Here is a 12,729-nt window from a genome sequence, read left to right on the forward strand (position 1 = left end):
CCCCCACCCCCGCAGCTCCCACCTTGTGTGGAACAAAATAAGAAAGGGAATTTCCCACCCCAACATTCCTCTTTCCCTAAGCTACTAGATTTGTTGGTTTGGTTTGGTTTTTCGAGACAGGGTTTCTATGTAGCCCTGGCTGTCCTGGACTCGATTTGTAGTCCAGGTTGACCTAGAACTCACAGAGACCCACCTGCCTCTGCCTCGCGAATGCTCGGATTACAGGCGTGCGCCACCACACCCAGGCAGGAAGCTACTACCTTTGACTCAGATCCCAGCTTCCTCGCTGGGGGTGGGGGTGGGTCTGTCCAATGCCTCCAACTAAGGTCCCCTGAACCCTCAAGATGGAGGCCTACTGGATCAAACTAGCTAAGGAAGCTTCCAGACTGCCAAGCCAAGAGAGCTGACAGCACAAGTTTTCCCACTCTGGGCACGCTGGCAGTAGATCACCAGATTTTTCTTTTTCTTTTCTTTTCTTTTTAAATTTTAGAGTGGTGCTGTTGGGCATGCGGTATAACAGAGCTGGAGAAAACGTCCCCTCCTGGTCTTTCTTTTTCAATCCGTTTTCCTGAAACCAGAAGGCTGTCTTTGGATGGACTGTGCCCTTGTTTTATTTAAACCCTGTAAGGGGTTGTCTAGGCTGTTAGAGTGAAATGTGAACTCTGACCTTGCTAAATCTCTGTCCACTTACAGTGGCCTGTTCAGACCTCCCCAAAGCTAGCCTGTTTACTCTATGACTCTAGACTGGGCCCCTCGGGGTTTAGAAATACTCAATGCAAAGTACTGTCCAGCAGCAGCTCCCTGCACTGAGCCCTTCCTTGCACTCGCTGCGCTGTTCTGCTGACTAAGACCAAAGCCGAGTCACCTCAGCCCCGGCCACCATTCCCTACCTTTCAAAGATCTCAAACTAAACCTGAGAAAGGAGGAAGAGGGAGGAAGGAGGAGACACCTGGGCTAGGAAAAGCTGCCAGGGAAAGCCTCCAGCTGTGCCCCACACTGGCCCAGATGGAGAGCCAATAGAAAGGTTCAGCCCGGAATGTCTGAGCGCGGATTGGCTCTCAGAGGGGCGGGAGGCGGGTGTTGTCCGCACGTGAGCCCTCCTCCCCACAGAGCACCAAATCCAAAGCCGCTGGAGAAATGCCAGGTTTCTGCCCCCTTCTCCTCATACTTAGGGGCAGAGGGCAGGCCATTCCCGTGGGTCATCAGAACCCTGCAGCCTTTGGCCATGGCGGGACCCGAGTGGCAGTCCCTGGAGCAGAGCCTGGAAAAGCACCTGCCGCCTGATGATTTGGGCCAGGTGAAGCGAATTCTCTATGGCAAGCAGACTAGGTCAGAGACCCAGAGGCTGAGTTTGGGGGATTTGGAGGCACCTTGTGGGAGGCGGGGGTTTGGGGGGGGGGAGCAGAGGGAAGGGCTTCTGGGATGCGAAAGGCTCTCGTAGATCGGGTGAGATTTATGCGGGTCTTTAGGGGTGACGCTTACAAACTTTGTGTTTCCACCGCTACCACCACCACCCCCTGCTCCGCCCCCTGCAGCTCCCACCTTGCGTGGAACAAAATAGGAAAGAAAGGGAATCTGTCCCTTCAAGCTATCTCGGTGGCCACCCCAACACTCCTCTTTCCCAACTTCCTCGCTGGGGGTGGGGGTGGGTCTACCCAATGCCTCTAATTAGGGTCCCCTGACTGTGACCCCGCAGTTCGGAGATGGAGGCCTACTGGATCAAACTAGCTAAGGACGCTTCCAGACTGTCAAACCAAAAGAATTGACAGCACAGGTTTTCCCACTCTGGGCACGCTGGCAATGGATCACCAGATTTTTCATTTTATTTTAAAAATGTTAAGAGTGGTGCTGTTGGGCATGTGGTATAACAGAGCTGGAGAAAATGCCCCCCTCTTGGTCTTTCTTTTCAATCAATTTTCCTGGAACAACCAGAAGGCTGTCTTTGGATGGACTGTGCCCTTGTTTTGTTTAAACCCTGTAAGGGGTTGCCTAGGCTGTTAGAGTGAAATGTGAACTCTGACCTTGCTAAATCTCTGTCCGCTTCATTGTTTATATTGACTTGTTCGGGCATTCTCCAATCTAGCTTGTTTGCTCTACAACCTTGTGCCAATGACCTTGCATTAGGACCTTGATCGGCCCAAGATAGCTGATAGTGGTTCCTGGCAGCTTTAGGGTTCCTGCAGGGAGCCCCAGTCCACTCAATCTGCCACAGCAAGAGGATGGTAAAATAACTTGATTGAAATTTTGACACATACTCCCTCAAAAAAAAAAAAAAAAAAAAAAACCTCTCCATAATCTGTGAGGGGCTAGAAGACCCTGAAATGCTCAACCATCTACTGTACTTACAAGATCAGTCATTTATGGGTGTGTGAGGAAGCTCAGCGGCCTGCAGGGCATGCCAGAGGCCTGGGTTTCCACGACCCCATACAGAGCCCCAACAGCAGCAGCACATTAGTCACAGAGAAGTGTTAGAAAGGAGGCTCCCAAAGGTTTTGTTTGTTTAAGGAAGCAAGAAGTATCTCAGCCAGTTTCTAGAGATGGAAATCGCTCTGTTTTAAGGGTAAAGTGAGCACGTTATCCTGGGAACTGAGTAAGTTTGCTGGTGTCAAAGGTAAAATCGAGGTGCGTTATGAAGAAAGAAAATGTTTCCCACAGAAGCGGCTGGTACAGACTCTGGGTGAGGCCAGGCCAAGGACTGCCAAGACAGAGGGATTGTATCAGTATTTGGAGAGCCACAGAGCAGGGAAATGTTGTTAACAGAGGGTAAAACGCTGACCTGCGACAGCCAGGCCCTAACCCTGGGGCTCCCAATAGCCAAGCAAGCACCCTTCTCTTGTTTCTCGGTCTTGTCTTAGGTTCTGTTTCCCTAGCGACCTTTTCGTGTTTTCTCTCTTAAGGTGTGAACCTTCATACGTGCTTAATTCCTGTGCCTGGGTGAGGTTTGGCTGTCAGTAGAATCTTCAGCTGAAGACAGATAATTATCCTATCTTTAAAATCTTAAAAACTCCTCTCTCACTAGACCTCTTGTTTGTTCTTCGGAGGCAACTTGCTTATGGCCACTTCCCTAATCATTGTAGCTCCAGATTCCACTGATAATGCTTAGGAAATATCTGCTAACTGAGAGAGGTACATGAGTGAGTGTTGCCTACACTAGGACAGACGAGGCCCCGAAGAACAGAACCAAGAAACATCCAGTAATCCTGTAAGCATTTGTTCCGCACTTATTTTTGCTCAGGACATCAGAGTCATGATTAGTGTGCCTCTGTTAGTGGCACATGATCCCTGCCCATGTGTGTATGTGGGGGGAGGTCTTTTTCTTTATTATTATTAATTAATATTTATTATTACTACTATTTTTGCTAATGGCACTGAGACCCCAAACTCAGGGTTTTCTGCACACTAGGCAAGTGCTGAACATGACTACAGAGATACCAGAATCTGACCAAATGCTTTAAAGAATTTATTTTCAGTAATCTTAAAATAAATGTACAGAAATCACTTTTTTTTTTTTTTACTGTATTAAGGACTTCACAGAAATGAAACCTGAATGTCCAGAGCATCGCTGACAGAAATATTAAGGAATGACACACAGGGACATCCATGAGGTTTCAGGAATATCATATTAGGCAGAATGAAGCCTTAGCAGCTAAAACAGGACTCCTTGGTCACCCAGGATAGGGATCTCACTAAAATAATGCTAGCAGCTTCATCTGGCAGAATTCCCTGAAAGCAGTAGACTGTTTGGTGAATGGAAACTGTTGGGAGTAAACTAACTCACTATTTACCAGAAGTCATCAGAACAGGAGATGTCCTTCAGTGAAAATGGTAGAACGCAACATTTTGGGGCCTTTAAGGTTCACCTGCTTGATCCCTCTGGTTGGAAAAAAGAAAAAGAAAAAAAAAAAAGCTTCATTTGTAACTGCTAATTTTAAAAGCCAAATGTGTACCCAGTAATGTATGTCATAGAAAAAAACAATCATTTGATTAAAAACAAATGATAAAAAGACACAGACATGGTGCGGTGTCCTGTAGGTAACATAAGGTCTCGGGGGTGGGGGGCGTGGGGGGTGGCAGTGTCAGCATTGTTTGCTGTGTGGGAGTGGGTCTTGCAAGGATCTCCGGGAGCTTGGGCACTGTGCTCAGATGGTCATTCACAAGGGGAGAAAGAGCAAGTGCTGCACTGGGGAAAGCCGGGAAGGAGTGTCCGAGATCTCTACTTTAAATGTTTATTCTAACCTAAAAGTGTAAGGCAGAGAGAGAATCTTAGAGCAAGGATGAATAGGTGGGAGGGCGCCAGGCTGGCCAGGGAATTAGCTCCAGGTGGCACGCAGATGTCCATCTGTCCGACACAGACTCCTGTGACTCAAGTGATGAAAAGGTAGGGAGGTTCCTAAGATCATTGAGTGGGAGCCAGAGAACGGGGCTAAAGAGGGCGACGGAGACAGAGGACTAAGGTGAGAAGACGTTTGTGTGGAAGCTCCCTGATCAGGGGAGAGGGGCTGTGCATGCTCTCGTGTACACACCTTTCTCTGTTCCTTAAGTGGGGGAGACCTGATCACCGTAAATGGGATTGCGATGGGTCTGTGCACCCTGGGAGGAATGTTCAGGCGGTGTATCGTGTGTTGTTTAGCAGGAGGAGGGAGCGTGAGCGTGGTCATCCTCAGGTGATTTTGTGGTCGTGTGAACTTGACAAAAGGGTACTTGCACCAACCTAAATGGTGTAGGCTAACCCCTTGGCATAGGATTTTTTTCTCCTTCCTCCCTCCCTTTCTTTCCTTTCCATTCCTTCCCTCCCCTTCTTAAGCTTTTTCTTAAGTGGTGTTAGGGATGAAAGTCAGGAGAATTGGTTTTTTTTTTTGCTTATCATCATCATCATCATCATCATCATCATCATCACCATCATCATCATCATCATCATCATCATCGCTGTGATAAAACACCATGGCCAAAAGCAACTTAGGGAGGAAACTTAGGGGTTATTTCAGCTTACACCTCACAGTCCATCCTGAAGGGAAGTCACGGCAGGAACTAAAGGCAGGACTGTGGAGGTCAGAACTGAAGCAGAGGCCACCGGAGGGGTGCTGCTTACTGACTTGCTCCTCGCAGCTTGCTCGGCCTGCTTTCTTACAGACCCAGGACCACCAGCCTAGAGGCTGCACCGCCCACAGTGAGCTGGGTCCCCTCCCACATACATCCACTAATCCAGAAAACACCCCACAGGTTTGCCTGCAGGCCAATCTGATGGAGCCAGTCCAGCAATTGAGACCTTCTCTTCCTACACCTGTCTGAATTTTGTGTCAAGCTGACAAAAAGCAGTCAGCACAGGAGGTAGGGACCACTGACCTAAACTGCAATCCTTTGACATAGACACTTGATGTCAAGCAGGATTATGCGTGTGAGATACGAGGCTTCTGTTAGTTCAGTACAATGTCCTGCTTGATATTAACCACTAAAGTCCATTCTAATTTAAAAGTGTAGTGTTTGCAGAAGCCTACTGTTTATTATGACCCAGTTGTAGGCTCAATTTTCTTATCAATTATATTTTATTATGAACTTATTAAACGAGCCTACCTCCCTTAACAACCTGACTAGCCCAAACAATCAGAAAAGGATATTAAAGAACACTAATAAAACCTTAAGGATATCAGTCCCAAGGAATGATTCTCCTGGCGTAGTCAGCAGGGTTTCAGCAGACCAGAAATTCCACCAATGTTGCTGCTGGAACCGGGAACAGCAGCAGCTGGAACCTCAAGCCTCGGCTGGAGTCCAAAGCTGTGAAGCTTTCTCTGGAGCAGTTCTCTTTAGGAGCCTCTTGAAGTGCAGGGATGAGCAGCCAAAAACCAAGTCCCAGCAAAAAGCCTCCTCTCCTTCTTTCCTGTTTTGGGCATATATATATGTGAGGATATATATATATATGTGTGTGTGTGTATGTATATACACACATACTTATGTATATATATATACACACATATGTATATGTATATATGGGTGTGTGCGCATCCTCTCAGTCTGTTGAAGGATGTCTTTCACCAAGCTCCCCCACGAAGTAGTTCAACTTCTAAGTGGAAAAACATCCTGCTTTCTCACATCTAAGTGGTAAACATCCTGCCCTCTTCTCCATCCCACACTTAGGATCATAACAGAAACAGGTTTATCTCCGCCTCATCAAGTGTTGTCTTTTTCTGTACATAATCGTATACGCTGGACTTTTACATACCTGGCTATACTGCGGATGCTTATACCAGGGTCACTGCAAACACAGTAATGTAATGGACTATGATATTGTGACAACTAGATATCACAAGGTGACCGGAACTTTTCATGTCCACTGTGTAGTTGTAGGGGACTGAAGAAACCTATGCGATCCCTCACTGATAGAAAAGTCGTCACGTCCACATGCCTCTGTGTTATCAAGTGAAGCAGGCAAGATGAAGAGCAGACAAAGTGGAATGCAGCTGTTCCGTTTGTAATTCCTGATCCTCTTTGGAAGGACACAGGAAACATTAAGAGGGCTCTCTTCGAGGTTTGGAACTAGAGCGTGGGGAAGACTTACGTTTCATTCCCCCTGTGCTGTGGTTTCCCACTCCGAAAACATGCTTCCTTTGTAACAGTGTCCCAGCTTACGGCAAAGAGCCGTTGGAGGAAGAGAGATGAAGTCCCCAAAGTGAGAGGCGGCTGAGGCAGCAGAAGCCTAGGGCGCTTAGGCTAGGTCTCCCTCGCCCCTAGTAAGGAGGAGGGACCAAGGAGTGTGGGTTGGAGCCAGGAGAAGTAACGAGCATGAGGAACTCTGTTAAGGAGCTAAGAACCACTGAACTACAGGGACAGAGCTGTGTGTAGCAGGAGATACCTGAGTGAACTTGAGGCTCATTTTCTGCCTTTTATTCCTTCCTGGGTTTTGATCTCATTTAGTGCTTGTTTAGGTTTTTGTTTGTTTGTTGTTGTTTTGTTTTTTAGCTTTGACACAACAAGTAGGTGCCCATGGGTCTGCAAATTGAGGTGACATTGGTAGGTTTAGAGTCTGGTAAGGGCCCATTTCTGGATTTATAAATGGTGACTTTGTTTGTTTTGTTTTGTTTTGTTTTTTTGTGTTTTGTTTGTTTGTTTGAGACAGGGTCTCTCTGTGTAGCCTTGGCTGCCCTGGTTGGCCTCGAACTCACAGAGATCCTTCTGCGGGTTACAGGCATGCACCACCACACCCTTGGCACCACACCCTTGGTGTCTTCTTTAATAGGAGTGCTAATGCTATTTGTAAGGCGTCCACTCTCACAGCCTAGTCACACTCTAGGCCCTCTCAGAGGTTGGGATTTCAGTATGCCAAGTGATGGTGGCGGCACATATTCAGTCACTCACATTGTCCGTGAAGTGTCCCTCAGACTCCTCCAAACCAAACCGTGGCCTCGAGTGTAGCATTGGAACTCCTGGATGCAAACAGGATAAGGAAGGAAGATTTATGACTTGGAATAGCAGGTCGGCCCAGCGATCTTAGCCACCGGTAATCATAAAAATAGATAATGTTGTCAAGAAGATACACAACCCTACAGCCAAAAGCAGATGACTGGAGTATGGAACAGGCCAGGCCGCCTCCCCTCAGGCTCAGGAGAATGTGTGTCTGCAGGGAGCCGGGAGTGATCCAGTGCAGTCTCATGGCAGGCTGCGGGGAGGGCAGCACTGGACTCAGATGGAATTCAGGAAGGAAGGACAGATTAAAACAACCAGATGATGGTGCACCGAAGACAGACAGACAGCTATAGGGTGTGGTAGCCAGGCTTACTGCACCTGCCATCTTCCCCTGCGGAGATCTCAGGACACTCTGGAAGGGCAGCCCCGAGCCCATAGCCTTTGGGAAACTGACACACAGAGCCTTTCTTCTTTTTCTCCCTGTGTCGTGTCCACAAGTGCTAAGTGAGTAGCTCCTGGGAGGCTGTGGGACTGTTTCCACCAAGGAAGATTTCCCAGGGCCTGAGACCCACAAGAGAGGCCCCTCCACACAAGGGTGGGAGGATTCTCTGAGGCATGGCAGTGAAGGGAGGCCAGGTGTGGGCACTGCAGCTATTTCTAACCTGCCAGAGGAAAAGGAGCTTTGACTGCTTGAAAAGCAGGCTGATTGTCAGGGGCGGAACCCAGCTCAGAGCTGTCATGGAAGCTCCTGGCAGGGGGTGGAGACAGGGGGCTTGGACTGACAGGGCTGTGATTTGGAAAGAAATGTCTTTAAGAGAGTGACTTCAAGTAGGAGAGGAATATTATTATTAGGCAATGCCTGTCAGGTTAATTTTTGATGTGTTCTTGGTATTTCATAATCATTTTGCCTTTAGATGGTGAGCCAGTCCTGGCCATGAACTGTGCCCTGGGGTTTTACCCCAGCCCTGGGCATGCACCAGGCATCGGGGGTATTGGCTGCCTGACCCACAGTCTGTGTGGTAGGAAAGTCAATAGTCCTCTAACAGTCAGTGATGGACCACAAATGCGGGTGAACATTTACACTTGCACCCTTTCAAACCTACCCGGCACCCACCAGGCACCGCATGGAGCCAGCTGAAGGCATATAAGAGACCACTGTTCTGGTATCTCTCTCTCTCTCTCTCTCTCTCTCTCTCTCTCTCTCTCTCTCTCTCTCTCTCTCTCTCTCTCTCCCCCCCCCCCCCGCCCCACTCTCTCTCTCTCCCCCTCCCTCCCTCCCTCCCCTCCCCCCTCTCTCTCAGCACAGCTAGCCCATACTCCAGGATCCACATAGCTCTCTGATCTTGTTTCAAAAACATTTTTTTTTTTGAGCCAATTCCTTCCTGTCTGCGCTGGCCCCTGGGACTTCAGCCATTGCCTTGCTCCTCTGTAGCTCCAAACACCAGCCTGTTGATTTCACGTACTTCCTCCCCAGGCCTGGTCAGGGCTCCTCCATGCTAGAGTCTCCCAGTTCACCATCAGTGAAGTGTCCGACCGTGTCCCAGCCCTACGGCTCTGCAGGTCTCTTGGCCCTGCGCTGGAAGCTTTCCAGAAAAGATACCCAGAAGTCTTCTTTATCTGATAAACAACTACAGAGGACCTAGGGGGATTTTTTTTTTTTGTCTTCTGTGTTGAGTCTGACCCAGGGCTTCACACGTGGTGTCATTCCCCCAGGGGTGGGTTAAGTATATTGGACTCTTTGAAACGTCTCTCTGTCTCTTCTCTCCTGCCTTTTCAGGGATCTCGATCTCCCCAGACAAGCTTTAGAAGCCGCAGCACAAAGAAACTTTGAACTCAAGGGGTATGCCTTCGGGGCAGCCAAGGAGCAGCAGAGAAGCCCCAGGATGGTTCGCGTGGGGCTGGTTCAAAACAGAATCCCGCTCCCCACTTCTGCTCCTGTGGCAGAACAGGTGCTGTCATGTTTTCTTTTTTAACAATACACACGTAAATGGGGCTCTGGCTTGTCCCGCTGTGCAGTCTCTAGCTGGCCGAGCTCAGGATCTGCAGCTCACGTACCTGAAGGGCAGCTGGGTCATTCCTCTCTGTCCCGGCTTCTTCCTTCAGCCGTGTCTCCAGCTTTTCCCTCTGGCTCCTGCCTTTTCTCCCCTTCTCCTTCTCCTCATCCTTCAGCTTCTTCTACCACTCCTGATCTGACGACCCTTCCCTTACCGACCGGGCAAGCGCCCCTATGACAGCTCAAACTCGCCACAGGATGCTTCCCGGCAGAAGGCCGCCTGCAGGTGCGCACTGACCACTACCAACCTGTGTGTTTCTGCTTAGCATAAAGCCAGGAGCTCACTGGGCCTTCGTGCTTAGTAACGTGGGACTCCATACTTACTAAGAGTCCTACAGGTTGCGAGAATCTGGCAGACCCTCCTTTACTGGATAGTTAATCAATGTGGTGGTATTTTATAGTATTCAAAAATACCATGTCACAGATGCAAGTAGTTATTTATACAGCTGTTCACAGCTGTACTTTTTTTTTTTTTCTGGAACTTCAATGGCATTGTCTATAGAAGTTATCTCACCATAACACTTGGTCATTCTTCAGGGTTTTGCAGGAAACCTTGGGTCACTTGAATTCCAGGCCAGACTGGTCCTATGTTTCCATACACATGAAAGAAGGGTAAAAGGACACACACACACACACACACACACTACACACCACACATACACACACTACACACCACACATACACACACTACACACCACACATGCACACACACTACACACCGCACATGTACACATATGCGCGCACACACACACATATATATACACAATGTAACTATCAGTTTACTTTTCCCTTGGATTTGTTGTTTGTGAACAAGTTTGTCATCTGCATTGTCAGGCTGCAAGGACAGGGACACTCTCACCCACACTGTATCTGGAAGTAACACTTTGCGTCTCAATGGTGTGTTGCATAAGAACACAGAAAAGTATGTGCTCCTTGGAGCTTCAGCGTGACTCCCCCAGTAGTAATGAACCCATCCTAACCCTTGCTTTTTATATTGCCAGGTCTCTGCCCTCCACAAACGCATAGAGGCTATTGCTGAGGTGGCTGCGATGTGTGGAGTCAACGTCATTTGTTTCCAGGAGGCATGGAGTGAGTCACTACCAAGATTCTTTCTCGGCCCCCTTTAAACTGCTGAGCATCTTCCCTCAGGAGTATCTATTGCCTGAGGTTTTTGTTTTTCTTAATCTCCTTTTTTTGTTCTATAATTTTTTATTGGTCTTTTTTTGTTTGTTTTTTGAGACAGGGTTTCTCTGTGTAGCCCTGGCAGTCCTGGAACTCGGTCTGTAAACCAAGCAGGCCCCAACTCACAGAGATCTGCCTATCTCTGCCTTCTGAGTGATGGGATGAAAGGCGTGTGCCACAGCCATGTTTAGGCATCAAAAAAAAAAAAAAAAAAAAAAAAATATATATATATATATATATATATATATATATATATATATGACAATAGCTGGCTAAGAACCTTTGGCCAGCCTGGAACTTGCAATAACCCTCCTGCCTCTGCCTCTTAAGTGCTGGGTTTCCAAGTACGTAACAGGATGGCAGGCCTAGATCATATATTTGACATTTGAAACCAAGGAGCCTGCGTCTCCCCATCCCCTGCATTCACCCATCCCTGCCTTTACCACTGTAGATGGGGGTGAAATTACCAGTAGCCAGGAATGTTAGCCCTTTCTCTCTGAGCACTGAGGGATCCAACCCTGGGCTGTGCACATGCCAAGCACACCCTTGCCCACCAAGCATTGTCCATATTCTTGTCCTTGGCTTTTGTGAAGTCAATCCAGCTGGTCTTCTTCACCTCCTAATGGCAGCTCAGGGTGCCCCTGCTACCTTCCTTAAAGAAGACCGCGTTTTCTGTTGTATACATTTTTGGTGCCACATACCTTATTTTTTTTTCTTCGTATTGTTATGTTTTCATTGTCAGGAAGATAAAATTAGTCCATGGTCTGTTATCATTAAAATAAAAAAGTATGTATTCTGAGCCTCATGGTAGTGGCAGAGGTGCACACCTTTAATCCCAGCACTCAGGAGGCGAGCAGAACTCTGTGACTTTGAAGGCAGCCTAGTCCACAGAGCAAATTCCAGGCTAGCCAGGGCTACACAGAGAAACCCTGTTTCAAATAGCAAGAAGGAAAGAAAAAAAAAAAGTAAGTGTTCTCCAAGAGACTGTGCTTTCAATACTCGGTGGTCCCCTTGGAATTTCCTCTTGTTTCTGAAGCTACTTCTTAGTTTTCAGCTTTTCAGACATTTCTTTGTGGCGTGTATGTATATGCACACACATGCACGCATCATGGGGAGGTCAGAGGGCAACCTGCAGGAATCGGCTCTCTCTCTTTGGTATGTAGGACCTACAGGCTGAACTCAGGTTGTCAGGCAAACTCCTTTGTCCGTTGAGTCATCTCGCTAGTCCCCTAATTTTTCAGTTTCGAATCATCTGTGAGTAAACATAACAATCCTCCACACATGTACACCTTCCCTGGCCTGGGCCCATTCAGCCTCTGCCAAGCCAATTTTTTCCTAAATCACTCTTTTCCCTACAACTTGCTTTGGGTTCTAATACAATTCCCGTCCTATACTTTCTATCAGTTTCTAAGTCTCCTTACCCTGTTTAGACTCCATACGTAAACCGCCTGTCAAGTCCATCTCAGAAAGATCCTCTCGGGCTTTTGATTGCTTTGGTCTGATTTGCCCCCCCTCTGCTGGCTACTCAGACTTGTTTGCTTTTCTCTAGAAGATTGTAGGTCTTTTGGTCTTGCTAATATTGCTACAGTTTGTGAGGGTGTTTCATTGTGTGTACCTTTCTCAATCGATTATTCTAGACGCTTCCAGGAGTCTTTCGGTATAGATACTTCTGTCTTCCTATGTTTTCTTGCATTCTTTTATTCCTTGCCAAAAAGCAAATTTATGATCTTAGAGGATTTTGTTTTGTTTGCTGAGATAGAGTCTCACTATGTAGCCCTGGCTGTCCCAAAACACTCTGTGTAGACCAGGCTGGCCTCAAACTCACAGAGATCTACTTGCCTCTGCCTCCTCAGTGCTAGAATTAAAGTATACACCACCATGCCAGCTATTTTAGAGTTCTTAATTAATTTTATTCTAAAATCAGGCTATAACTTCTTTCCATAAAAGAACGTGTTGAGATGAGATGAGCAGAAAAGCTTGGTTTTATGGAGAGGTCTGTATAAAGTGGAAACAAAGAAGGGAGAGAGGACCGGCCATTTCACACCACTTGCCTTGTAAATTAGGGACAAGGAGAACAGTAATTGAGTGGCAGCATC

The 12,729-nt window shown here is 47.5% G+C and overlaps 1 protein-coding gene across 2 annotated transcripts in view; it reads left to right on the forward strand.

The window, feature by feature from the left end:
- Positions 1 to 1,175: 1,175 nt before the first annotated feature.
- UPB1 (beta-ureidopropionase 1) overlaps positions 1,176 to 12,729 on the forward strand; it is a 32,707-nt gene continuing 21,153 nt past the window's right edge. For both annotated transcript variants that reach the window (XM_084753999.1, XM_084754000.1), the window contains exons 1-3: positions 1,176 to 1,329; positions 9,176 to 9,347; positions 10,453 to 10,540. In XM_084753999.1, the coding sequence (XP_084610125.1) occupies positions 1,226 to 1,329; positions 9,176 to 9,347; positions 10,453 to 10,540 (364 nt within the window). In that variant the 5' untranslated portion in view covers positions 1,176 to 1,225. The remainder of the gene's footprint in view (positions 1,330 to 9,175; positions 9,348 to 10,452; positions 10,541 to 12,729) is intronic.

The sequence above is a fragment of the Acomys minous genome (assembly GCF_964271855.1).
Source record: "Acomys minous genome assembly, chromosome: 13".
Lineage (NCBI taxonomy): Eukaryota > Metazoa > Chordata > Mammalia > Rodentia > Muridae > Acomys > Acomys minous.